The sequence below is a fragment of the Podarcis filfolensis genome, assembly GCF_964270895.1.
Source record: "Podarcis filfolensis genome assembly, chromosome: 8".
In the NCBI taxonomy this organism is placed as follows: Eukaryota; Metazoa; Chordata; class Lepidosauria; order Squamata; family Lacertidae; genus Podarcis; species Podarcis filfolensis.
In genome coordinates, this window is record NC_139611.1 from 88,408,271 (window position 1) to 88,435,894 (window position 27,624).

At 48.0% G+C, this 27,624-nt stretch overlaps 1 protein-coding gene across 1 annotated transcript in view; it reads left to right on the forward strand.

Annotated features, from left to right (window-relative positions):
* The first annotated feature begins 780 nt into the window (after positions 1–780).
* PLEKHG2 (pleckstrin homology and RhoGEF domain containing G2) overlaps positions 781–27,624 on the forward strand; it is a 57,898-nt gene continuing 31,054 nt past the window's right edge. The window contains exons 1-5 of the mRNA XM_083628250.1: positions 781–967; positions 7,891–7,964; positions 8,676–9,103; positions 18,058–18,158; positions 25,106–25,172. Of these exons, the coding sequence (XP_083484376.1) occupies positions 906–967; positions 7,891–7,964; positions 8,676–9,103; positions 18,058–18,158; positions 25,106–25,172 (732 nt within the window). The 5' untranslated portion in view covers positions 781–905. The remainder of the gene's footprint in view (positions 968–7,890; positions 7,965–8,675; positions 9,104–18,057; positions 18,159–25,105; positions 25,173–27,624) is intronic.

The window sequence follows — 27,624 nt, forward strand, 5'->3', positions numbered from 1 at the left end:
CCATATGAGAAATATGTAAAATAACTAAGCAAGTATTAGACATCACCCCAGAATTGGCCCTACTAAACATCTTCCAAGACAACAATGCCCACTTACACCACAAAGAACTCCTAACCCACCTACTTTCAGCAGCCAGAAACACCATAACCAGACACTGGAGAGACCTGTCAGGAGTAAGCATGGACCAATGGTACCAAATAGTATGGGAAACAGCCCTACTAGAAAAATTAACTAATAAACTGAAACTGACACGGGGACAAACAGAAGAAGACACCTTTATGGCTCCCCTTTATCACATACACAGCCCAACAAGAGAATGACAATAATCTACCAACGGCATACAAATCAGTATGGCTAACCTGATCCAAAACACCCACCCACCCCACTCACACACGAAAACAAAGACCACCACAGCCAACTACAAATTAACAACCACACTAGGCCAACCCCAACCTCTCTCACCACCAAAGGAACACAAGCGAACAGCAGAGAACCTGCACGAGCAACGCTGACACCAAACCCTACATATATTAAGTAAAATAGAAACATCGCCACCAGACCCCATCCCCACTCATCTCTCCCCCCAATGTCTCAACAAATGAAACCGATTTGTAAAAATGTTACACGGGAAAAATACAAGAGACATTACACATATTTCTGTAAAACAAGAAAATCTTTAATTAAAAAATATACTTCAAAAAAAGAGTTCTGCCAGTGGTGTCTGGAGCCAGCTCCCCGCAGAGCACGTCCTTGGGGGTCCTGACATCTTCTGTTCTTTAGACATGAGCAAGCCAGTGTAGACGTCGCTGAGACAGGAGTGCGAAGAGGCTGGGAACGTCGTCTTGGGAGAGCACATCTTATTTTGGAACAATGTCCTGCCGTGTAATCCCAAAACAGCCAAGAAGATGGAGCAACTCCCCAACCAGGAAAGATTGCAGCGTTCGGGACTTTTTAATTCAGGAAAAAGGTGAATTAGAGATGACATGATACAAGTTATATATAAAAAGGGGATGATAGAGAGAGGTTTTTCTTCCTCTCGCACAACACTGGAACATGTGGACATCGAACAAAGCTGAATGTTGGAAGATTCAGGGTGGATAAAAACAAGCAGGTGTTCCTAGTTAAACTATGGAACTCCTTGCCACCGGAGACAGCGATGGCTTTAGGAGAGGAGTGCACAAATTCATGGAGAGGGCTATTTTTTTATTTTAAAAATTATTTAGTTTTACAAATTCACTCACACAGATAACATTGTTACAAATATAATAATTTTGCACAAGATTCTTCCGAATCCCAAGACTTTCTTCCTCCCCTCCGTGGTTTCTTTAAATAACTTTTTTTTTTTTAACTGCATGTTGTAAGTCCATCTAATTTACCATCCTCAATTATATCCAAAGTCTATGTATCGTTGCAGGAGTTACTTAATGCCTGCCAAAGAGTTCATGTGTTTGCAGTAGTCTTTCAAATACAGTACAGTGGTACCTAGGGTTAAGAACTTAATTCGTTCCGGAGGTCCGTTCTTAACCTGAAACTGTTCTTAACCTGAAGCACCACTTTAGCTAATGGGGCCTCCCGCTGCTGCCGCGCGATTTCTGTTCTCATTCTGAAGCAAAGTTCTTAGCCCGAGGTACTATTTCTGGGTCAGTGGAGTCTGTAACCTGAAGCATCTGTAACCTGAAGTGTCTGTAACCTGAGGTAAAGGTAAAGGGACCCCTGACCACGAGGTCCAGTCGTGGATGACTCTGGGGTTGCAGTGCTCATCTCGCTTTACTGGCCGAGGGAGCCGGCGTACAGCTTCCGGGTCATGTGGCCAGCATGACTAAGCCGCTTCTGGCAAACCAGAGCAGCGCACGGAAATGCTGTTTACCTTCCCGCCGGAGTGGTACCTATTCATCTACTTGCACTGGCGTGCTTTCGAACTGCTAGGTTGGCAGGAGCAGGGACCGAGCAACGGGAGCTCACCCCGCCGCGGGTATTCGAACCGCCAACCTTCTGATCGGCAAGCCCTAGGCTCTGTGGTTTAACCCACAGCCCCACCCATGTCCCGAGGTACCTCTGTATATATTTGTCCCGTTCTTTGTTGAAGTTTTGATCCACCTGGTTTCTGATTTTCCTGGGTAATCTTGCCATTTCTGCGTAATCCAGTAATTTCATCTGCCAGTCGGCCCTAGTGGATATCATGTTGTCTTTCCAGCTTTGGCCAAACACGGACTACTGCCATGCGCACTACGTGGGGCGACCTTTGAAGGTGACCCGGAAACTACAACTAATCCAGAATGCGGCAGCTAGACTGGGGACTGGGGGCGGCTGCCGAGACCACATAACACCAGTCCTGGAAGATCTTCATTGGTTCCCAGGACGTTTCGGAGCACAATTCAAAGTGTTGGTGCTGACCTTGAAAGCCCTAAATGGCCTCAAAGGCCCAGTAGACCTGAAGGAGCGTCTCCACCCCCATCGTTCTGCCCAGACACTGAGGTCCAGCTCCGAGGGCCTTCTAGCAGTTCCCTCGCTGCGAGAAGCCAAGTTACAGGGAACCAGGCAGAGGGCCTTTTTGGTGGTGGCACCCGCCCTGTGCAACTCCCTCCCATCATATGTGAAAGAGATAAACAACTACCTGCCATTTAGAAGACATCTGAAGGCAGCCCTGTTTAGGGAAGTTTTCAATATTTAATGCTGTATTGTTTTTAACACTTGATTGGGAGCCGCCCAGAGTGCCTGGGGAAACTCAGCCAGATGGGCGGGGTATAAATAATAAATTATTATTATTATTATCTGGCTAGGGTCGGAGGCAGAGATGCTTTTGAATCCTGGGTTGCTGGAAACAGAGAGTTTCCCACAGTCCTCTGTTTGGCCGCCGTGAGACGGAGGATGCTGGACTCAACGAGCCTTTGGCTTCATCCAGGAGGCTGTCCTGAGCTTCCGAAGTCTTGGCAGATGCTTGCGATGTGATGTGCGTGGCGTCCTTGCATCCTTCTCCTCCTCCATCCGGTCCTCTCCTTTCCATCCCTGCTCCCAGGCTCCATGTTTTGCCCCCTTGCCCTTCCCCACACAGCGTGGTGAAATGTTCTCATATGGTCCTGGGGACAGGGAGGGCCAGGAGTGGGGAGGAGGGCGATGTCGGAGGCCTCCGCTTTTTCCTCTCTGACCTGCCGCCTCTCTTGAATGAATTCATTGTTTCCCAGACTGAACGACCTTTTGCTCTCGCCCTCTCCAGGATGGAGTGACGCATCCCCCTTCAGTTTACCCAACCCTCTACGGGTTTTTACAAGACTTCCAGGGGACAAGGTTGGAACAAAGGCTGTTGTGTGGGGAGGGCAAGCGAGGCGGTCCAAGGAGAGCTGCCGGTTTAGCCAAGAACCACCAGTCGCAGAGAGAGAGATTTTTCTGCCTCCACCACCCACAGACCTCATAGGAACTTAGGAAAATAGGAAACTGCCAGACCCAAAATTGTGACGCTTCTCGCGCTGGTTTAACCCCTTTCCGTTTTAACAATACAAATTCTGCAAACGCCCTCCCTATCTCTCCAAAATCATTTCTCCTACATATTCCCCGTCTTACCTAAATGGTACATTTTAATTTATCATTAAATTAAATTTCTCAGACTAGCCGCCTGAGAAACAGTTTCTACCCAAATGTGATTTTGGTTTTAAATGCATTGTAAGGAGTCTGTAGGGACGCGGGTGGCGCTGTGGGTTAAACCACAGAGCCTAGGGCTTGCCGATCGGAAGGTCGGCGGTTCGAATCCCTGCGACGGGGTGAGCTCCCGTTGCTGGGTCCCTGCTCCTGCCAACCTAGCAGTTTGAAAGCACGTCAAAGTGCAAGTAGATAAATAGGTACCGCTCCAGCGGGAAGGTAAATTTTGTTTCCATGCGCTGCTCTGGTTTGCCAGAAGCGGTTTAGTCCTGCTGGCCACATGACCCGGGAGCTGTACGCCGGCTCCCTCGGCCAATAAATTGAGATGAGCACTGCAACCCCAGAGTCAGTCACGACTGGACCTAATGGTCAGGGGTCCCTTTACCTTTGCCTTTTTAAGGAGTCTGTATGGGAGTATATTGTATTTAAAAATGGGGTATCAGAGTTTTTAGGGGGCTAACCAGGTTGGGATAGTTGGGATAGCAGGCTTGTTGGGTTTTGAATGTCTGATGTAGATTTTTCAATTTCGTTGTTCTGTAAGGGACAATGACAATAAAGATTATCGTATTGTATCGTATTAATAGCTATATCCCAAACCTCTTTGTACCATTCTTCCATTTTATATTCTGCTAGCCCCCTTCCACTTCCTTAGCAAAACGACAACGACAAACCTCTGGTTACGTGAAACGTACTCAATGAACACACAAGACGTAACCGGCTGTACTTTTGAATAAATAAGGTATAATGTCCATTGTATCAAATTGTAGATTTCAACGGAAGTCTCATAAAGTTCAACGAAAAAAGCAGAAGACCCAGTGGATCAGTTCATTCTCTAGCTCAGCCTTTCTCAACCTGTGGGTCCCCAGATGTTGTTGAACTACAACTCCCATCACCCCTAGCTAGCAAGGCCCGAGCTCAGGGATGATGGGAGTTGTAGTCCAACAACATCTGGGGACCCACAGGTTGACAACCGCTGCTCTAGTCAGTTCATGCATAAGGTCCGTACATATATAAGTGTCTATTCCACCTGTCTGTTCATAGACTCCAACAATCCACAGGAAAGGTTGTTTCGGTTCCACACAATCCTTTCACAGAGTCTAAGATGAGGATTTCCAGAATATTAGCCTTGTTTCGCCATCCTAGGCTTCATCAGTAGAACAGGCTCATATGTAATATTATAGGATAGTGGACCTTATAGCATAGTAGTGGTTGCTGTCAATAAATTTGTGAGCAAGTCCTTTATAGCCTGTGAACCTTCCGCCCCATCGTAAATTGATAATAGTGCTACCTCTGGACTTTTGGTCAGCTTTAACCCCGTGATTTCTGTTCTCTCCTTTAACACCCTTTGCCCCCCAAAATTGTACATATTTACACCCCCACCACATGTGAACATAATTCCCTGTTTCCTGGCTGTCCCCTCCAACATAGCACCGAATATCCCTTGTTTATTTGATTTAATCTGACGTGTTAAATACCATCTCCAGGCAGGGGTCTCTTGCAGCCCACTCTGAAGATGCCCTCAGAGATTTGAACCTGAGGCCTTCTGCATGCAAGCCAGGTTCTTGGCCCCTGACCTATACAGTCCTTCCCCATTGCAGGTTGAGGCTAAAGAACAGATTCTGTTCTGAAATGGTTCAGGGTGCACAGTAGGGCTGGGCGATAATCTATTTTTCAACTTTATGATATATCAGCAGCTAAGGTAAAGGTAAAGGACCCCTGGATGGTTGCAGCACTCATCTCACTTTCAGGCCGAGGGAGCTGGCATTTGTCCGCGGACAGTTTTCTGGGTCATGTGGCCAGCAGGACCAAACCGCTTCTGGTGCATGGAGGACTGTGATGAGTGCCAGAGCGAATAGAAACACCGTTTACCTTCCCGCCGGAGTGGTACCTATTCATCTACTTGCACTGGCGTGCTTTCGAACTGCTAGGTTGGCAGGAGCAGGGACCGAGCAACAGGAGCTCACCCCGTCACGGGGATTCGAACTGCCAACCTTGTGATCAGCAAGTCCTAGGTTTAGACCACAGTGCCACCCGTGTCCCTCAGCAGCTAAACATTGTGCTATACATATAGATCACAATGTTTGAAATAAACATCGTGCTATACGGATAAATCACAATGTCTGAAATAAGGATGGAGCTCTGTAGAGCCATGGGCTGGCTTCACTGTTTTTCCCACATGGTGATTTTTTGCACAGCACACACACACATCATTTTTTGGCGATATATTGCCAGGTCACAAATAATGAAACCATTATCATGATACGGGCTTCAGATCAATTTTGGACATTATATCACCCAGCCCTGGGACGCGGGTGGTGCTGTGGGTTAAACCACAGAGCCTCTTGGGCTTGCCGATCAGAAGGTCGGCAGTTCAAATCCCTGCGACGGGGTGAGCTCCCGTTGCTCTGTCCCTGCTCCTGCCAACCTAGCAGTTTGAAAGCACGTCAAAGTGCAAGTAGATAAATAGGTACCGCTCCGGTGGGAAGGTAAACGGCGTTTCCGTGTGCTGCTCTGGTTCGCCAGAAGCGGCTTAGTCCTGCTGGCCACATGACCCGGAAGCTGTACGCCAGCTCCCTCGGCCAGTAAAGCGAGATGAGCATCGCAACCCCAGAGTCGGTCACGACTGGACCTAATGGTCAGGGGTCCCTTTACCTTATTGCCCAGCCCTAGCATGTGGCATCCCTAGAAATATACAGTACAGGAAATGTGTTGGCTGAGAATGGCGTTCTGGGGAGAGGAGATGGTAAGTAGGCAACCCTTTTTAAAACTGTGATGAAGGAGAAAGCAACTTCGAAGGCTAAAAACATCAGATCAGAACGACACAAAAAACTTCCACTCCATGCAGTTCCCTGTGAAAGCTTGCACACCATTTAGAAGTGCAAAGAGGCAAAGGGAAAGTCTGAAGTCTTTGCAGCTTTATGGGGGCCACAGATTCTGGTTTCCTTGCCTTGCCTCTTCTATCTACCATAATTTACTTTTTACTATCGAATGGAATGTACAGTTTCGTATTCCGGCTTTTTATTGCTCACGGATAACCCTGTCCCCGCTGCACCACTATTCTGTACCATTATATGGTTGGTGGGTCTGTATTCCTGGCTCTCAGCACCCTCTTTCCTGGCTTCCTGCACTAATGGAGTCCCTGCCCCTTAGCACGGTGGCTGCCTGAGGCCATTTGCAGATTTTTGCCGTCCTGTTGCCGCCCGGGTGCCGCTGTGATCCTTCTGGGTTCTTTTGTTGCCACCCACACCAAGAACGAAGGACAGCGGTGGTGGTTTCAGCAAACAGAATCTGATGTCGCCTTCAACGTGAATGCACTCCGCATCCGCCAGGACTCCGGTTTCGTTCGGAGTTTCCTGGGAGCCACGCGCCATTCCTGGATCATGTTGTTGGGGCTCAGTTTCGACGTTTGGGTTCCTCTGCAAAACCTCGGTGTGAAATTGGCTTGGAGTTTCAGTCTGGTGCTATCGCGGACGACCTTCAATATTTCAATAAATTGCTGTTATTGTTGTTATCTATAGCCCTTGGTTCTTAGGTGTATTTGGTCACTGCGAGAGCAGGATAATAATAATAATAATAATAATAATAATAATAATAATAATAATAATAATTTATTATTTATACCCTGCCCGTCTGGCTGGGTTTCCCCAGCCACTCTGGGCAGCTTCCAACACAATATTAAAATACAGTAATGCCTCAAACATTAAAAGCTTCCCTAAACAGGGCTGCCTTCAGATGTCTTCTAAAAGTCTGGTAGTTGTTTATTTCTTTGACATCTGGTGGGAGGGAGTTCCACAGGGCGGGTGCCACCACCGAGAAGGCCCTCTGCCTGGTTCCCTGTAACCTCATTTCTTGCAGGGATGGAACCACCAGAAGGCCCTCAAAGCTGGACCTCAGTGTCTGGGCAGAATGATAGGATGGAGACGCTCCTTCAGGTATACTGGGCCTTTGAGGCCGTTTAGGGCTTTAAAGATCAGCACCAACACTTTGAATTGCACCCGGAAATGTACTGGGAGCCGATGTTGGGCTTGGTGGGCCTTTGGCTCAATCCAGCACCCAGGCCCTTCTTACGCCCTAATGGAACTTCCAGTTCCAGAGGCAGTCTATCATTCCCAGGTTCACAGATGTATTTCGCCATCGCGAGTACTGGGTGCTGAACGAGATGATGTGTCGGGCTTTCGCGGTGCATCAGACTGCTGGTGCAGGACCTTCAGCGAGCTCCCCCGAACCCTTTCAAAAAGTTTCCTTCCTTCCTTGCAGGACGGGCGCCGGAGACCACATCACCATGCCCGAGGGAGCCCGCAGGGGCAGCACCAAGAGAGGCGGCAAGGCAGGTACGTACGCAAACCCACACGCCAGCAGAGATTGTGCAGCCCCAAAGCACCCTGCCTATGGGGCAGCTGGGCCGAGGGGAGCTGTTTCCGTCCCAAACTTTTCCCGATTGGCAAAAGCTGCCTTATTGGAGATCTGTGTCTCTGAACAAGCCCAGCGTGGGTTTCACTTCCAGAGCCTGAGGCTTTTGACAAATAAATCCCAACCAAAGTCCGCTCGTCAGTTTTTGAGCCTGTGCATCTCTCTCTCTCCCTAGCCGCACGCTTTTTGCAAGCGGCGAAAGCTTTAGATGCAAGATTGTGGTACTTGGGGGGGGGCGGGAGGGAGGGAGGAAGCAAGCGGAGGAGAATAAGTGTGCGGCCTTTTGCACAACTGCCTCTCCTCCCGGCATCCTTCGCGAGGCAAACCACAGCTTCAAAAGGTGAGAGAGAGAGAGAGAGAAGAGAAAGCCACAAAAGGATGTTGAAGAGAGCGAGGAGGTTTTCTATTTTTTGAAAAGCCGGGGAGGCAGAAGGTGAATGCAGAAGACTTGTGGTGAGGTGGGGGGCTAGGAAACAAGACCGGCCTCCTGTTGAACAGCTCCTTTGCACGTGGGGCAGAGATGGGTCAGGGCAGACGTCCTTTATGGTAGGGGGCTGAGCGTGCAACTTTTTATTTATTTCCAACCCCTGCTGCGTTCTCTCTTTTCCGTTTCCTCCTGGCCCCCCGGCTAGCAGCACCTCGGCCCTCGTCCGTCTCCTCGCTGAGTGGTCTCAGCTCCAGCATGGCGTCCGACCCCATCTTGGGCAGCTGCACCTCAGTCAACACGGTGTGCTCGGACAGCGACCGCCCGGTCAGCCTCAGCTCCTCGGCGTCGTCCGCCTCGCTGCCGGACAGCCAGAGTGCCTTCGGCAGCAGCGGGGGGCTGGGGGGCTGCCCCCCGACTTACCCCCAGCACCAGAACGGCAGCGACATCAGCCTGGACCTCACGCCGGTGGCCTTGCTGGACAGGCCGGGGGAAGCCCAGGCGGGCCCGGGTTGGTCGCCGAGTCCGGGCAGGGCCAGAGAGCGCCGGATGAAGTTGTCTCACCTGGACCGGGTGGTGATGGAGATAGTGGAAACGGAGCAGTCCTACGTCCGGGACCTCAGGAGCATCGTGGAGGTAAGGAAGGAAGGAAGGGCAGACAGGGCTGAGTGCCTGGCCTCCTCTTGCATTTTGATCCTGCCTTTCCCTCCCAGGGGCTTGTTGGCAACAGCCCTGTAAGGTAGGGCGGCAACGTGAAAACAGGGCCTTTTCGGTGGTGGCTCCCCGTTTGCAGAATACTCTTCCTAGGGAAGCTCCCTTGATACCTTCATTATCTATCTTAGGCGCCAGGCAGAAAACGTTCCTCTTCAGCCAGGCCTTTGGCTGTTAAGCAATCTATGGTTGTTGTTGTTTTTTAAACCAGGGGGGTATTGTTTTGTTTGTTATTGTGTTATATATTTTTGTGTTTTTATGCTGTGTTCTTCAGATGAAGGGTGGTGTGTCAATTTAGTGAGCGAAGTTAAATAAGGTAGCTTAGGCTGAAAGATGGTCAGGCTTGGCTTCACAGCTGAGCACTTTTGAACCCAGCCTAGAACGCTCCATAGCATGCGGATGGAATACTGTGTACAGTTCTGGCCGCCTTTCCTCAAAAAGGAGTTGGAAAAAGTTCCGCCAAACTGATCGAGGGGATGGAGCGACTCCCCGGTGAGGAAAGGTTGGGGCTTTTTAGTTTAGAGAAAAGGCGAGGAAGAGGCGGCGTGACAGAAGCATGTGAAATGATGCACAGTGTGAAGAAAATGGAGAGAGATTTGGGTTTCCCCTCCTTTCTCATAACACTAGAAGCTGAATGCTGGAAGATTCAGGACAGGGAAAAGAAAGTCCTCCTTCGCGCAGCGCAGAGCTAAACTATGGAACTCATTGCCACAAGAGGCAGTGATGGTTGCCAACCTGGATGGCTTTAAAAGGGGAAAGGACGGATTTATGGAGGGGAGGGTGATCAGTGGCTAGATCAGGCAAGATCCTGCTTGCATGTTTCCCACAATGGGCATCCGGTCGGCCTCTGCGAGAACAGAATGCTGGACTAAAGAAGAAGAAGAGGAAGAAGAAGAAGAAGGAGAAGGAGATGATTTATTTATACCCCGCCCTCCCCAGCCAAGATCTGGCTCAGGGCGGCTAACACCAAATATAAAAACAATTGAGTGAAATACAACTTAAAAACAAGATTAAAATACAACATTAAAATGCAGCTTCATTTCAGTAGAAACTCAAATCAAAAACTTTTTGGGGATGAAAACGTCAAATCTTCACCGAGGCCAACTATCCAGACTGGTCCTACGTGGGCCAGAAAAAAGCCAGGGAAGTCCCCAAATAGGAGTTCCATCACAGAAGGAGAAAGGAAAGAGGGGGAGGGGATCAAGTTGATTCCAAGCCAAAGGCCAGGTGGAACTACTCTGTCTTACAGGCCCTGAGGAAAGAAATCAGATCCTGCAGGGCCCTGGTCTCATGAGACAGAGCGTTCCACCAGGCCGGAGCCATCACTGAAAAGGCCCTGGCTCTGGTTGAGGCTAATCTGACTTCCTTACGGCCCAGGACCTTGAGGGTGTTGCTATATATGGACCTTAAGGTCCTCCGTGGGGCATACCAGGAGATGACCCCCCTTTGGCCTGATCCGGCAAGCCTCTTCCTATGTTCTTAACCCCAAAGTGCGGGGACAGAGTATTACGTCACACCAAGCAAAAAGCAAACAGACAATAGTAAATAATAAAATTGTTGTCAGGCACAGGGCCTTCTCGGTGGTGGCGCCCTCCCTGTGGAACGCCCTCCCACCAGATGTCAAAGAGATAAAGAACTATATGAGTTTCAGAAGACATCTGAAGGCAGCCCCTGTGCTGGGAAGTTCCTATGTTCTTGTTCTGACTTTAGTGTGAGGCGCAGCTAAGGAAATGTAAATTCCACAAAAAACACACAAACCCCAGACCCTCCAAGCGCCCCTAATTTCCAGGGACAGTCCACAATTTACAGAAGCCGTCCCAGTTTCTGATTTGATCCAAGAATGTCCCACTTGAGGCGTTCCTATTTTCATGGGAGAAATGTTGGAGGGTGTGGAGTTATGCGACTTCGCGAGCCAAGGAAACAAGTAACTACGCAACCTTTAGAAGACGGTATGGGGAAGTGTTTTTGTTTAATGCTCAATGTTTTACAGTCATACCTCGGGTTACAGACGCTTCAGGTTGTGCGATTTCGGGTTGCGCACCGTACCGAACCCGGAAGTACCGGAATGGGTTACTTCCGGGTTTTGGCACTTGTGCATGTGCAGAAGCACTAAATCGCACTTTGCACATGCGCAGAAGCGCCGAATCACGACCCATGCGTGCGCACATGCCGCGCTGTGGGTTGCGAGCATGCTTCCCGCACGGATCATGTTTGCAACCCAAGCGTCCACTGTATTATGTTTTTATACGTGTTGCAAGCCACCCAGAGTGGCTGGGGAAACCCAGCCGGATGGGCAGGGTATAGATAATAAAATAATATTATTATTATAAACCGTAAGAGAAAGACACGGTGACGCGCCAATGGCAAGCCAAGCCTCCCTTTTTCCTGAGCTGGCGTGTATCGTGGATTTGGCGCATCTTAAATCCAAAGCATGTTGTTGTTGTTTACTCGTGGCTGCCTTTTCGTGACCCCCTGGACCAGAGCACGCCAGGCCCTCCTGTCTTCCACTGCCTCCCGCAGTTTGGTCAAACTCATGCTGGTAGCTTCGAGAACACTGTCCAACCATCTCTTCCTCTGTCGTCCCCTTCTCCTTGTGCCCTCCATCTTTCCCAACATCAGGGTCTTTTCCAGGGAGTCTTCTCTTCTCATGAGGTGGCCAAAATCTTGGAGCCTCAGCTTCACGATCTGTCCTTCCAGTGAGCACTCAGGGCTGATTTCCTTCAGAATGGATCGGTTTGATCTTCTTGCAGTCCATGGGACTCTCAAGAGTCTCCTCCAGCACCAGAATTCAAAAGCATCCATTCTTCGGCGATCAGCCTTCTTTATGGTCCAGCTCTCACTTCCATACATCACTACTGGGAAAACCATGGCTTGAAGTATACGGACCTTTGTTGGCAAGCTGATGTCTCTGCTTTTTAAAATGCTGTCTAGGTTTGTAGGTTTATGGACTTACTGGGAAAACCATGGCTGGGAAAACCATGGCTTTAACTATACGAATCTTTAACTATACAAATCCAAAGCATAGAAAATATAATTCCACCAGATGACATAATAACAATCTGGATTCTCCCCGGAAACATGTCGTTTATGTGTAATTTCCCCCGCAATCGCCAAAGACCATAAACTCTTACACCACACAGCCCAGTGCAGACTTTTTCCGGTTTCTTGTTGCTGGGCTGTTGAAATCCTGGCTGCATCTAACACCCACGCCGAAAGCTCTTTGCAGCGAGAAGGTTTCTTGTTGCCCGTCCACATATTCAGTAATCTGGGGAAGCCCAGGCCGGTGATTCCTTTCAAAATCTACCGTCTTAAGGAAGCCGTTCGTTCCTCCCTTTCCCTGGCCTGTTTGCATTCTGCTTTTCAGAAGAGCAGGAGTTAACTTGCGCGTTCTGGCACACCTCCACGACGGCGTTTAAAATGTTTAAAATTCAGCGTTTGCTTCTCGGCCGACCTCAGTGACATAAATTAACGGGGTGGTTCTTCGCTGTAATGTGCGAGAGAGCGAACGGCCAGGTGTTTCCTGATCCGGTTTTGCAGAGTTTTTGAACCACCGTGTTCTTCTCCTTACCTGTTCCTGAAAAAAGCAAGAGAGAGCTGTTGTCTTGGCGCCGTGCGAGGTGGGCTTCTCGGAGGCATTTGGCTGTACAGTGGTACCTCGGGTTACATACGCTTCAGGTTACATACGCTTCAGGTTACAGACTCCGCTAACCCAGAAATAGTACCTCGGGTTAAGAACCTTGCTTCAGGATGAGAACAGAAATCGTGCTCCGGCTGCATGGCAGAGCAGGAGGCCCCATTAGCTAAAGTGGTGCTTCAGGTTAAGAACAGTTTCAGGTTAAGAACGGACCTCTGGAACGAATTAAGTACTTAACCCGAGGTACCACTGTACTCACACCAGAGTGACTGCCCTGTGAGGAATGGTTGCAGTATTTGGGACTTTTTAGTTTTTTTGGGGGGGGGAGTCAAGCAAGAGAGGGGAGGGGTTTTCTCCCTCTCCCATAAAATGCTAGAAATTGTGGACATCCAACAAAGTTGAATGTTAGAAGATTGAAGGACTACAGCAATGCGCTCTACGTGGGGCTACCTTTGAAGGTGACCCGGAAACTACAACTAATCCAGAATGCGGCAGCTAGACTGGGGACTCGGAGCGGCCACCAAGACCACATAACACCAGTCTTGAAAGACCTACACTGGCTCCCAGTACATTTCCGAGCACAATTCAAGGTGTTGGTGCTGACCTTTAAAACCCTAAACGGCCTCGGTCCAGTAGACCTGAAGGAGCGTCTCCTCCTCCATCGTTCTGCCCGGACACTGAGGTCCAGCTCCGAGAGCCTTCTGGCGGTTCCCTCATTGCGAGAAGACAAGTTACAGGGAACCAGGCAGAGGGTCTTCTCGATGGTGGCACCCGCCCAGTGGAACCCGGCGGCCACTCCCAGTCACCAGTCTAGCTGCCGCATTCTGGATTAGTTGTAGTTTCTGGGTCACCTTCAAAGGTAGCCCCACGTAGAGCGCATTGCAGTAGTCCAAGCGGGAGATAACCAGAGCATGCACCACTCTGGCGAGACAGTCCGTGGGCAGGGAGGGCCTCATCCTGCGTACCAGATGGAGCTGATAAACAGCTGCCCTGGACCACAGATTTGACCTGCGCCTCCATGGACAGCTGTGAGTCCAAAATGACTCCCAGGCTGCGCACCTGGTCCTTCAGGGGCACAGTTACCCCATTCAGGACCAGGGAATCCTCCATACCTGCCCGCCTCCTGTCCCCCAGAAACAGTACTTCTGTCTTGTCAGGATTCAACCTCAATCTGTTAGCCGCCATCCATCCTCCAACCGCCTCCAGACACTCACACAGGACCTTCACCGCCTTCACTGGTTCTGATTTAAAAGAGAGGTAGAGCTGGGTATCATCTGCATATTGATGGACATCCAGCCCAAACCCTGCTTGCTGGTTTCCCACTGGCATCTGGGATAAGAGGATGCTGAACTAGGATGCGGGTCCTTGTCTTCCTCCAGAAGGTCTTCTTTGAGCCCTGGATTTGCCATCAGGCATTGACTCCGCAGCCCCGCGAGGGTGGAAGCAACTGCTGGAGTTGAGCCCATTTGCCATCGCCTGCCGAGCTGCTTCCTCCAGCCTCTGCTTCGCTTTACTGCTGGAATTTCTGGAATTCTCTGGCCTCTCCTGGGACCACTGAAAGAGGAGAGGGAAGCCGACTGGGGTGGGTCTGGCTGCGGAGACGGTTTCTTGCGTGCCTCTAAATTAAGACTCGCCCGACCCCCCCTCTCTCATTGTCCGCGCATCGTCTCCCTGAATTCCCAATGGCTCTTTGGCCCGTTTGCATGCAACACGGAGCTACTCCTCTTACGAGGAAAGGTTGCCGCGTTAGGGACCTCTTGTTGTTGTTGTTGCTTAGTCATTTAGTCGTGTCCACCTCTCCGTGACCCCCTGGACCAGAGCACGCCAGGCCCTCCTGTCTTCCACTGCCTCCCGCAGTTTGGTCAGACTCATGCTGGTAGCTTCGAGAACACTGCCCAACCATCTTGTCCTCTGTCGTCCCCTTCTCCTTCTGCCCTCCATCTTTCCCAACATCAGGGTCTGTTCCAGGGAGTCTCCTCTTCTCCTGAGGTGGCCAAAGTCTTGGAGCCTCAGCTTCAGGATCTGTCCTTCCAGTGAGCACTCAGGGCTGATTTCCTTCAGAATGGAGAGGTTTGATCTTCTTGCAGTCCATGGGACTCTCCAGAGTCTCCTCCAGCACCAGAATTCAAAAGCATCTGTTCTTCAGAGATCAGCCTTCTTGATGGTCCAGCTCTCACTTCCATACATCACTACTGGGAAAACCATAGCTTGAACTATACGGACCTTTGTTGGCAAGGTGATGTCTCTGCTTTTTAAGATGCTGTCTAGGTTTGTCATTGCTTTTCTCAGGGACCTCTTAGTTTAGAGGAAAAGTGAGTAACTGGTGGAACGAGTAATATTTATAAAAATGATGATACGCAGCATGGAGAAAGTGAGCAGAGGAAAATTTTCTCCTTCTCTCTCATAGCGCTAGAACTGGTGGGTTTCTGATGAAGGTGAAGGCTGGAAGATTTGGGACTGATGAAAGGAAGTCCTTTTTCACAAAACACATACAGTGGTGCCTTGGTTCTCAAACTTAATCCGTTCCGGAAGTCCGTTCCAAAGCCAAAGCTTTCAAAAACCGAGGCCCGTAGAAAATAATGCAAAACGGATTAATCCGTTCCAGACTTTTAAAAACAACCTCTAAAACAGCAATTGAACATGAATTTTACTGTCTAACAAGACCATTGATCCATAAAATGAAAGCAATAATACAATGTACTGTACTATAAAATAAATAAGACAGTATTGTAGAGGCGATAAAAATTGCTTGGATGGGGGGCTTTTATCCATTTCCGCAGTCACACAATCAATCAATCTGTAGCTGAACTAGGTTCTACACAGTCACAAAAACGAATTAACCCAAAAAGCCTCAAAAACAAAAACACAAAATAAATAGCAAAAACAAAAGCGCCAAACTTAATCCGTTCCAGAAGTCTGTTCGAAGTGTTGGAAAACCAAGGCGCAGCTTCTGATTGGTGCAGCCGACAGCCGCATCAGATGTTCAGCTTCCGAAAAACATTTAAAAACCGGAACACTTACTTCCTGGTTTACAGAAGTTTGAGGACCAAAGCTTTTGAGAACCAAGGTGTTTGAGAACCAAGGTACCACTGTAGTTGAACTATGGAACTCACTGCCACAAGAGGCCATGTTGATCTCCAACTTGGATAGCTGTAAAAGAGGATTGGGCAAATCCACAGAGGAAGAGAGGGCCGTCGATGCTCCTGGGACCTCTCTTGCAGTGTTGCTCACTTCCTCAGAAAGCCGCCTGAACAGCTGAACAGCTCGGGACCAGAAAGGGTTACTTCCAGGTTTCGCCACTCGCGCATGCGCAGACGCGCAAAATGACGTCACGCACATGCGCAGAAGCGCCGCATTGCAACCTGCGCGTGCGCAAACATGCCTCTGCGGGGTGCGCTCTTTTCATGTTGCGAACAGGCCTCCGGAATGGATCCCATTCGCAACCAGAGGTGACACTGTATCATCATCATCATCATCTTTCTCTTCTGGGTGGCTGGTTCAAGAGATGCTTCTTCCAGCATCTTCTCCCAGGCCTCTTGGCAGCCGGGGACAAACAGAGAGCGGCTGCGGCGTCTAAACATTGGCTGTTTCCGTCCCTGCAGAGATGGGACGACGTGAGGGTCCCTTATGGGAAAGGACAGAGTCTTTGTGCCGAGGACACATTATTATTTCTTCTTCTTCTTCTTCTTCTTCTTCTTCTTCTTCTTCTTCATCAGCAATCCCTCGTAGCCGAGTAAGATTGTCTTCCATAAACACAGTTTTAACCATGAGTCCATAAGTGACTGTGGTGGCCAATTCTGGACCCACACATCCTTCCACAGTGGGGACATTGGTTCCCGGGCGGGAATTGATCATGGTGTGGATTTGCCAAGCGTGCCTTCCTCTTAGCACGTCTCTCCCTTGCGTCCTGAGTTCGAGTGTCTTCAAAGCCCATGACACGTTTGGGAAAGGCTGTTCTCCAACTGGAGCACTCGCAGGCCAGTGTTTCCCAGTTGTTGGTGTTTATACTACATTTTTTAGATTTGCCTTGAGACAGTCTTAAAACCTCTTTTGTTGACCACCAGCATTACACTTTCCATTTTTAAGTTCGGAATAGAGTAGTTGCTTTGGAAGACGATCATCAGGCATCCACACAACACGACCAGTCCAACGAAGTTGATGTTGAAGAATCATTGCTTTAACACTGGTGATCTTTGCTTCTTCCAATACACTGGCATTAGTTCGCCTGTCTTCCCAAGTGATGTGTCAAATTTTTTGGAGACGCCGTTGATATAACAAACAACAACAACAACAACAACAACAATTTATTATTTATACCCCGCCCATCTGGCTGGGTTTCCCCAGCTACTCTGAGTGGCTTCCAACAAAATATTTGTTATGTACTGAGTTGAATAGGATTCAGAATGCAGCAGTCTGATTGGTCCTAGAACAATAGGATCCATAATGCAGCAGTCTGATTGGTCCACAGGAGCTACCCAATCCAGGTCCAGGTGGAAGTGAATCTGCAACCTGATTGGCCTACAGGAGTATCCTGGAATTAGCCAATCACGTGGGGCCCATTGTGTAAATAATGTACCATATTTTTTGCACCATAACACTCACTTTTTTCCTCCTAGAAAGTAAGGGGAAATGTCTGTGTGTGTTATGGAACGAATGCCTGCGGGTGGCGGGGGGGATCTGCTGCAGTCGTGAGCAGAGGATCCATGGTTCCCCTTCCTTCCCTCCTCCATGGTTACAAAGCATGGATCCACATGGATCCTCAGGATTTTTGCATTGGGCTACTCCAAACTCACTGTCAGATCACATGTCTGTGGCCACAGCATGAACCACAAAAATCATATATCCACTATTTCGTTTAAAAAATTTTTTTCTTGTTTTCCTCCTCTAAAAACTACGTGTGTGTTATGGTCGGGTGTGTGTTATAGAGCAAAAAATACGGTATATAAAGCAGACATTTTGGGGGAACTTCCATTCTTCCTCACCACTATGAGCTGAATAAAGAGCATGAAATCCACTCTTGACTCTGAGTATATTTCAATATTAAAATACGGTGGTCTGTTAAACATTAAAGGCTTCCCTAAACATTAAAAGCTTCCTTTCTAGAAGTTGGAGATGGTGTTTGGGAGTTGTAGTTCCAAGCTCCTGCTTAGCAAAGGCTAAGCCATGCTGCCCTGGTGGTGTGTTTGCGATAGTCACGAGGTATCCCTGCCGCTGATTCCTTCTTTTCTCCATCTTTTCCCCGCAGGACTACCTGGGCTGCATCATCGACTGTGGACAGCTGCCGCTCAAACCAGAGCAAGTCAGCGCCTTGTTTTGCAACATTGAAGACATCTATGAGTTCAACAGGTGAGTCAGCAGTGGTTCCTGGCACCTGGAGAAGGGAGGGAGGGTTCGGCGTCAGCAGAATAGGCTTTCCAAATGGCAGGGAATTGCCCCACCACCACCTGCCCCACAACTTGAAGATCAACATCTTCCTATGTTCCTATGACCCATTCTTATTACCACAGACCTTCCGATTTATACAATTATGTGGGGCCATTGTTGAATGTAGGTTTCAGCGGATGCCCTCGGCATGTTTAGAGGGGAAATAGCTCTTGCAATAGCTCATATGCATTTATGGAGTATGGAAATGAATTTATGGATGTAATCAGGTTGAAGACATTATGCCCTGTTTGTTGCTCTGCCCTTTATATACAGTGCCTAAAGAATTATTCTTTATCTCCTGTTCTTTATTGGTTCTCAGATTGATCCCCCAGTAAGGTAGTCCAGATATAGTGGTTCCTTGGTTCTCAAACTCTTGGCCAATAAATAGCTACAAATTGGACATCTGGTAGCCAGATTTGCTCTGGCAGCTAAGGGGCTTCGCCTCAGTTCTGCTAATGCATTGCAATTTTAAACTTTTATGCTGTAGACTTTTATAGACTTGTTGTTGTTGTTTAGTCGTGTCCGACTCTCCGTGACCCTCTGGACCAGAGCACGCCAGGCACTCCTGTCCTCCACTGCCTCCCGCAGTTTGGTCAAACTCATGCTGGTCGCTTTGAAAACACTGTCCCACCATCTCGTCCTCCGTCGTCCCCTTCTCCTTGTGCCCTCCATCTTTCCCAACATCAGGGTCTTTTCCAGGGAGTCTTCTCTTCTCATGAGGTGGCCAAAGTCTTGGAGCCTCAGCTTCAGGATCTGTCCTTCCAGTGAGCACTCAGGGCTGATTTCCTTCAGAATGGAGAGATTTGATCTTCTTGCAGTCCATGGGACTCTCCAGAGTCTCCTCCAGCACCAGAATTCAAAAGCATCCATTCTTTGGCGATCAGCCTTCTTGATGGTCCAGCTCTCACTTCCATACATCACTACTGGGAAAACCATGGCTTGAACTATATGGACCTTTGTAGGCAAGGTGATATCCCTGCTTTTTAAGATGCTGTCTATGTTTGTAGGTTTATAGACTTAATGTTGTGTGACTTTAGAGGAATGCGTTGCTTTTTGCCCTCTGTTGTTCATTGTGAAGGCCTTTGGCTATACCCGATAAAACAAATGGGGCTTTCTGGGTGGTACCAATAACCAGCTGATGGATTTATAATGGCATTTATGACACACATTTCTCCCCAGGAGCTGTCGTTTACATGTGACTAATCTTACCAATTAACTGAGCAAACGTTGCAGACCTAAGCAATCTCCGTGACCTGCAGAGTATAGGAATGTGATCTTGCATGTGATGCTGAAAGAGGAATCTGTATTTATTGTTATGTAAAGCGGGTGGCTCTGTGGGTTAAACCACAGAGCCTAGGGCTTGCCGATCAGAAGGTTGGCGGTTCGAATCCCCGCAACAGGGTGAGCTCCCGTTGGTCGGTCCCAGCTCCTGCCAACCTAGCAGTTCGAAAGTACGTCAAACTGCAAGTAGATAAATAGGTACCACTCCGGCGGGAAGGTAAACGGCGTTTCTGTGCGCTGCTCTGGTTTGCCAGAAGCGGCTTAGTTATGCTGGCCACATGACCCGGAAGCTGGACGCAGGCTCCCTCGGCCAATAAAGCAAGATGAGCGCCACAACCCCAGAGTCTGCCACGACTGGACCTAACAGTCAGGGGTCTCTTTACCTTTACTAACCCCCCAACAACAGCAGCCCTGCGAAGTAGGATAGGCTGAGAGACAATGACTGGCCCAAGGCCACCCAGTGAGTTTTCACGGCTGAGCAATGAAATGACCCCTTGTCTCTCCCAGGTCGTAGCACTGACACTAAACACTGCATCACTCCTTATTTTCCTCTCACCACCATTATTGTGTAACTTGGTTCTGCTCACAACTGGAATTGTGCACTCTTACCTCACGCATTTCAGGATCTGGCTTGCGTGTGATGAGCCCTCTAACCTGTTCCAGATTTGAAAGGGCCCAGTAGCAAACATGTGCAGCCTGGGAGTCATTCTGGACTCACAGCTGTCCATGGAGGCACAGGTCAATTCTGTGTCCAGTAATCGAAGAAGCAGGTAAAGAATCCTGGGGACCACTGCAAGGGACAGAGTCAATATTTAGGAGGTTGTTTTTTTGAACACAAAAGAAAGATGGGCTACTGGGAGAAGGATGAGCAGGGTCACTTGCAGCTGTTTTGGTGATGATCTTGGGCTCAGAGGGTGGGCTGTTCTCAGAACAAAGTGGAGTGGAAGAGCCACCCATCTTCATGAACATATTTTTGATCTTGTGTACCCTGTTGCCATAGGTGACAGCTCTGCCCCGAACATGTGGGTCATTACCTCCACCATTGGATGAGCTAGTCAGCTTTTGCTGGGAGCCAGATCTATTTGAAGCATTATCCGAGTTCACAGAATCAAAACTGCACTTAATAGCATGAAAATCAGCTTTATAGGCATTTCTGTGTGGAGAAGCACTTCTTAAAGTCCTCTCTCCTTTTCCTTCAGTCTTCATCATTGTCAAAAGGAGATCTTTTTTTTTTTTCCTTTTCTGATGTTATTGTTGATTTCTTTTTGTTTGATCTTGTGGTGTTTAGTGTTACTGGCTTTTGCCGCGATAAAACTTGAACTTGAATTCTGTGTCCAGGGCAGCTGTTTATCAGCTCCATGTGGTACGCAGGCTGAGACCCTCCCTGCCCGCAGACTGTCTTGCCAGAGTGGTGCATTCTCTGGTTTTCTCCCACTTGGACTACTGCAATGCGCTCTACTTGGGGCTACCTTTGAAGGTCACCCGGAAACTACAACTAATCCAGAGTGCAGCAGCTAGACTGGGGACTGGGAGTGGCCGCCGAGACCACATAACACCGTCCTGAAAGACCTACATTGGCTCCCAGTACGTTTCCGAGCACAATTCAAAGTGTTGGTGCTGACCTTGAAAGCCCTAAACGGCCTCAGCCCAGTATACCTGAAGGAGCGTCTCTACCCCCATTGTCCACCCCAGACACCGGGGTCCACTTCCGAGGGCCTTCTGGCAGTTCCCTCCCTACGAGAAGCGAGGTTACAGGGAACCAGATACAGGGCCTTCTCAGTGGTGGCGCCCGCCCTGTGGAACGCCCTCCCATCAGATGTCAAAGAGATAAAGAACTATACAGCTTTTAGAGGACATCTGAAGGCAGCCCTATTTAGGGAAGTTTTTAATGTTTGATAATAATAATAATACCCCGCCCATCTGGCTGGGCTTCCCCAGCCACTCTGGGTGGCTTTCAACAAAATATTAAAATACAGTAATGCATCAAACGGTAGAAGCATCCCTAAACATGATGTTTTATCATGATTTTAATGTTCTGTTGGGAGCCGCCCAGAGTGGCTGGGGAAACCCAGCCAGATTTGGGAGGTGGGGGTTAGAAATAAATTATTATTATTATTATCATTAATCATAGAACACAAGGCAGTAAGATGACAGCAATGAACTCATGCCAGTGTTATAAGCCGGTAGCATCTCTCTAGTGGATCTTTAGCCGTGCAGTTCCCATTTCCCCAGATCTAAGCAAGCCAGGATCTGTGTCTCGCGCTGTGTGTGCGTTTGCAGCAATTAACATGGTCCAGAACGGGAGGGTTTCTCAAGGCGGAAATGTTTTTAGCCCTGGAATTTGCTGAGAAGGTAATTTGAGCCGGGCTTGTGGGTGCCGGAGAGGGGTTTGGAAGGAGGGGGGAATGTGTGTTTTGGAAAGGGATGGGGAAGATGGAGGTCAGAAAAAGACGGGAGCGTGTGAGTTTATGGAGAAGCGAAGGAAGGATACAGGCACTCCATCTTCCCTTTTCAAAAGAGGCGTCCCAAAGTTCCTCCACTCCGTGGACACCTTTCTGCCAAATCCCAGCTTTTAGTTGCAGCAGGGAAGTTAAATACTGAGCTTCTGAGCATTTTCATCCCCAGTGAATTAGTGGTGTGCCTTCTCTGGTCTGTCTCCAACTGCCCCAGTTTACTCATTGTTTGGTCTTAGAGAGGGTTTAATTTAGGTCAGTTCCACAACCTGTTGTGAGCGTAAAGGATCTGGGACATGTGAAGTGTGTCTCTGGGCATGCACAAAGTGTGTTTCCGTTGCAACTGAGCCACCTCTATCCGTTGGATCAGTCCCAGAACCTGTCGCGTGCGCAAACACTTGGAGCAAGTAAAGAGCGCCTCTGGGCATGCACAAAGTGTGTTTCTTTCACGACCAAGTAACTGCTACCAGCTCCCACACATATAGAGGCTTTATCCTTCCAGGTGAGTAAAGATGGAAAAGCTAGAATCTGAGACTTCTCCGTTTAGTCCAGAAGCACCTGTCAGTGCTGCAAACCCATAACTCCTTTTATGTCTCCCTTCCACCAGTCCTTTGGCTGATTAACATTTGAGGTCCTTTTAAACATGTTTGTGGTTGAGGGGTTATTGGATTGGTTCCTGTTCTTCATCTTGTTTTTATTATGTATTTTGTGTTCTCATTTGATGAGTCTATGTTGCGAACCGCCCTGTGATCTTGGGACGAAGGGCGGTATACAATTATTATTATTTTTATTATTTTTATTTTTATTATTAATTATGGCTTGTCTGTCTGCATACCCCTCTGAGGCAATAAAAGGAGCAAGCTCTTCCAGCTTGCCAAAACTTTCCCCTTGGACCCCTGTGAGCAGTTTCTGCTCTCCCTAGGAGATTGCCCGCTCGCCACCTTGAACTAGCCGCCGGCCCTGACTCAGTTTTCCTGTGCCTAAAAATGAGCGCGTCACCTTCCCTGTGTTCCCGGAGGACATTTGAAATGCCCTGATTGCCCCATATTGGGGAAAAACCCATATTCCCCATCACAAAAGGAAGGTTTCTGCAAACCCCAGCCGACGATGGAAGTTGAAGACACGGAAACATTGTTCCCTAACAGGGGCTCCTGGCCAGCAGCCATGTTCTTTCCCTCTTTTTTTCCCTTTCTCACACCATTTCCTTTCCTCTTTCCCCTTCTCTCGCTCCATCTCCTGCTGCTTTTTTGGCTTCCCCCAAAACTGGTCGCCTGCCAACCTCTCCGTCAACCAACCTGCTTTCCCATCTGGCTCTGTTTAAGAGCTTAAGCGGAGCCCAGTGGGGGGTACGGATGGAAGATGTGGGGAAAGCTGGAAGCCAGTCAGCGGCCCCAGTTAACCCTTTAGAGAAAGGAGCGTCTCCACCCCACCCCAGCCGGTTGTGCCGAGGGCGGATCGTGCTATGACCTTGTCGCTGCCGTGAAAAAAAGGATCGATAATTTCACGTTCACAAAGCACCCCCCAGTACGCTTGCCTACGCGCACAAAATGCTTCGCCCAGGGGAGGGCAGCGGTGGTCCAAAAGGACAGCCCTGCAAGGTAGTCCAGGACAGTGGTCCCTTGGCTCTCAAACGCCTCGGTTCTCAAACAACTTGGAACCCAAACACTGCGAACCTGGAAATAAGTGTTCTGGTTTGCGAACTTTTTTCGGAAGCCGAACATGCTCCGATTTGAGTGCCACGCTTCTGATTTAAGTGTTACGCTGAGGTCTGTCTGTTTTTGCTATTTATTTTGTGTTTTTGTGGCTCATATATATATATATATATATATATATATATATATAATACATTTATGAAAAACAGACATACATACAAGTAAAAAAACATACAATCAAACAAACGAAGAACAGAAAAATCAAACCAACCACCACACTATAAAATATAAGAAGATTAATATAATTATCATCATATATATATATACTCCTGGTATTGAACACAAGTATAAAATTTATAGAAAAGAAATTTAAAACTGACTTCCAATTATTGTCTATCCGTTACTTTATACCGCACAGTTACATATTTCTCTCTTTTTTTGGTGACTGTGTGGAACCCGGTTCAGCTACTGATTGATTGATTGATCGATCGATTGTGTGACTCCAGTACATTGCTTTCATTTTATGGATCCATGGTCTTGTTAGATAACAAAATCCATGTTGCATTGCTGTTTTGGGGGTTGTTTTCAAAAGTCTGGAACGGATTAATCCGTTTTGCATTGCTTTCTATGGGAAAGCCTGCCTTGGTTTTGGAACGCTTTGGTTTTGGAACGGACTTCCGGAACGGATTGAGTTTGAGAGCCAAGATTGTGGACGTGCCCCAAGGTAAAAGACTTCTGGGAAAGGATTTATAATGAATTGGAAAAAGTGTTGAAAAACACATTTATTAAGAAACCAGAAGCCTTTTTACTTGGAATAGTGGGGGGTGAAATCCCCAAAAAGGATGTTACTTTTTTTCTGTATGCCACAACAGCTGTGAGAATATTGCTAGCGAAGAATTGGAAGAAACAAGATTTACCAGCTATTGAAGAATGGCAGATGAAGATGATGGACTATATGGAACTTGCTGAACTGACCGGGAAACTCCGAGACCAGAGAGAAGAGACAGCGGAAGAAGACTGGAAGACATTTAAGGAATATTTGAAAAAAATATGTTAATATTTAAATCTTAGAATAGTGTTGGAAGTGGATATAGGCTGCAGGGTTAGAAGTAGAAGATAGTGTATTTTAAAACAGTATTATTTGTAAGTGATAAAATGAGAATTTATTTTAAGTGTGATAAAAAAAAGAGAGAGTTAGAAACTATGATATATGTAAACTGCTAAAGATGAAGTAAAATGAAAATCAGATAGGTGGGACTTGGGGAAACCCACTTAACAATGTTTAGAAAAATAAGGATATGACAAGAATTTGTTTGTTTTTCTGTTTGTGTTCTTTATTTGTGTTATAAAATGAATAAAAAAAATTGAAAAGAAAAAGAGAGAGTTTGAGATCCAAGGTACCACTGTATTGCCACAGGCAGGTGAGAAAGCGTCGTGAGAAGCCTTATTTATGCTTATTTATGTTTTCTCTGTCTTTGAGCAGCGAACTTCTGGAAGACATGGAGCGAAACACCAGCGCTGAGGCTGTCGCGGAGTGCTTTGTTCAAAGGGTAAGGGTTTCCCCGCATTCTGCTCACAACTTCTTCGCTCTGTGATTCCTTTGGAACGAGATGACCTCTTAACAGCGTCCAGGCTGCGCTTAGCTGTGTTCGCAAAAGCGTCCAAAAAGCTTCAACCTGTCGAGAATGTCATAGCGAGACCAAGCATTCCAAAAAGACTGGAACAAACGTACCGTATTTTTCACTCTATAAGACGCACCAGACGACAAGACGCACCGAATTTTTGGAGGAGGAAAACAAGAAAAAAAATATTCTGAATCTCAGAAGCCAGAACAGCAAGAGAGATCGCTGCGCAGCGAAAGCAGCGATCCCTCTTGCAGTTCTGGCTTCTGGGATAGCTGCGCAGCCTGCATTCGCTCCATAAGACGCAAACACATTTCCCCTTACTTTTTAGGAGGGAAAAAGTGAGTCTTATAGAGATACTATATTTGAAACACAACTGTAAGCAATTTAACATCGTTATCACGGCTCTTTGAAGATCTGTAAGATGAGATTGCTACCTATTCAGGTTGAGTAATCGAATATTTGAAGTAACGGAGTAACAAGGATAGGATACAAAGCGAAAGGTGAAGATGTAAAGTTTAATTTTGTAAACTGTCAGACAGGAGGCACGGAAGCCGTTAGGTTCAGTCGAGCCAAAGAGATAAAATAAGAGGGTACGCTGTTGCGTAATGTGTTTATACGTAAAACCAATAAAAAACATTTATTTAAAAAAACCACAGAATGTCATAGAATCATAGAATTGTGGTGCTAGGAAGGACATCCAAAGGTCATCTAGATTGCAACACTCCATTGCAACACTCCCCATTGCAACACTCCCTCATTGCGAGAAGTGAGGTTACAGGGAACCAGGCAGAGGGCCTTCTCGGTGGTGGCACCCGCCCTGTGCAATGCCCTCCCACCAGATGTCAAGGCAATAAGCAGCTATCCTATCTTTAAAAGACACCTGAAGGCAGCCCTGTTTAGGGAAGTTTTTAATATTTAATGCTGTACTGATTTTAACATTTGATTGGGAGCCGCCCAGAGTGGCTGGGGAAACTCAGCCAGATGGGCGGGGTATAAAAAATAAATTATTATTATTATTGCCGAGGTTGTAAATCCTAGCCAGGTTATTAATTGGGACTAATTATGGAGAGTAATTGGGATGCGGGTGGCGCTGTGGGTTAAACCACAGAGCCTAGGACTTGCCGATCAGAAGGTCGGCAGTTCGAATCCCCGCGACGGGGTGAGCTCCGGTTGCTCTCTCCCAGCTCCTGCCAACCTAGCAGTTCGGAAGCACGTTAAAGTGCAAGTAGATAAATAGGTACCACTCCAGTGGGAAGGTGAACGGCGTTTCCATGCGCTGCTCTGGTTCACCAGAAGAGGCTTAGTCCTGCTGGCCACATGACCCGGATGCTGTACGCCCGCTCCCTTGGCCAATAAAGCGAGATGAGCACTGTAACCCCAGAGTCGGCCACGACTGGACTTAATGGTCAGGGGTCCCTTTACCTTTACCTTTTTATGGAGAGTAATCGTTCCCCAATATTTCAAGATCCAGTTAGCTCCGGCAGACTAGTGCTGGTTTTAACCCATAAGGCCCTTAAATGCAACCCAGCCAGATGGGAAGGGTATAAATGATAAAATTCTGATTATCAATTAATATTATTAAATGCTCCAGAGCCAGGATAACTGAAGGACCAACGTCTGACGAGGGCTGCTAACTTAAGACTGCTCCTTATGATTGACTTATGGAGCACGGATCCTGATTTGCTTGCACGGAGCTTACGCTGAGGGGCAATGTCTACTCTTTACTGACCCTTTTTTCTCATTTTTTCCCCAACTGGCTGGACGTCTTCCCATCAGCCGATCCTTGTTCTATACCCTTTAGTTCAATTCCCTGTCACTTTCCTCACAGCAAAAAGTCTGCTGTTGTTTTTGAAGTGGATTTAATGCCCGCAAGAACTTTAATCCACTGCGGACTGTTTCGCCAGAGTGGTGCATGCTCTGGTTATCTCCCGCTTGGACTACTGCAATGTGCTCTACGTGGGGCTACCTTTGAAGGTGACCCGGAAACTGCAACTAATCCAGAATGCGGCAGCTAGACTGGGGACTGGGAGCGGCCGCCGGGACCACATAACACCAGTCTTGAAATACCTACATTGGCTCCCTATACATTTCCGAGCACAATTCAAAGTGTTGGTGCTGACCTTGAAAGCCTTAAATGGCTTTGGTCCAGTATATCTGAAGGAGCGTCTTCTCCCCCATCATTCTGCCCAGACACTGAGGTCCAGCTCCGAGGGCCTTCTGGTGGTTCCCTCCCTGCGAGAAGCCAAGTTACAGGGAACCAGGCAGAGGGCCTTCTTGGTGGTGGCGCCCGCCCTGTGAAACGCCCTCCCACCAGATGTCAAAGAGAACAACAACTACCAGACTTTTAGAAGACATCTGAAGGCAGCCCTGTTTAGGG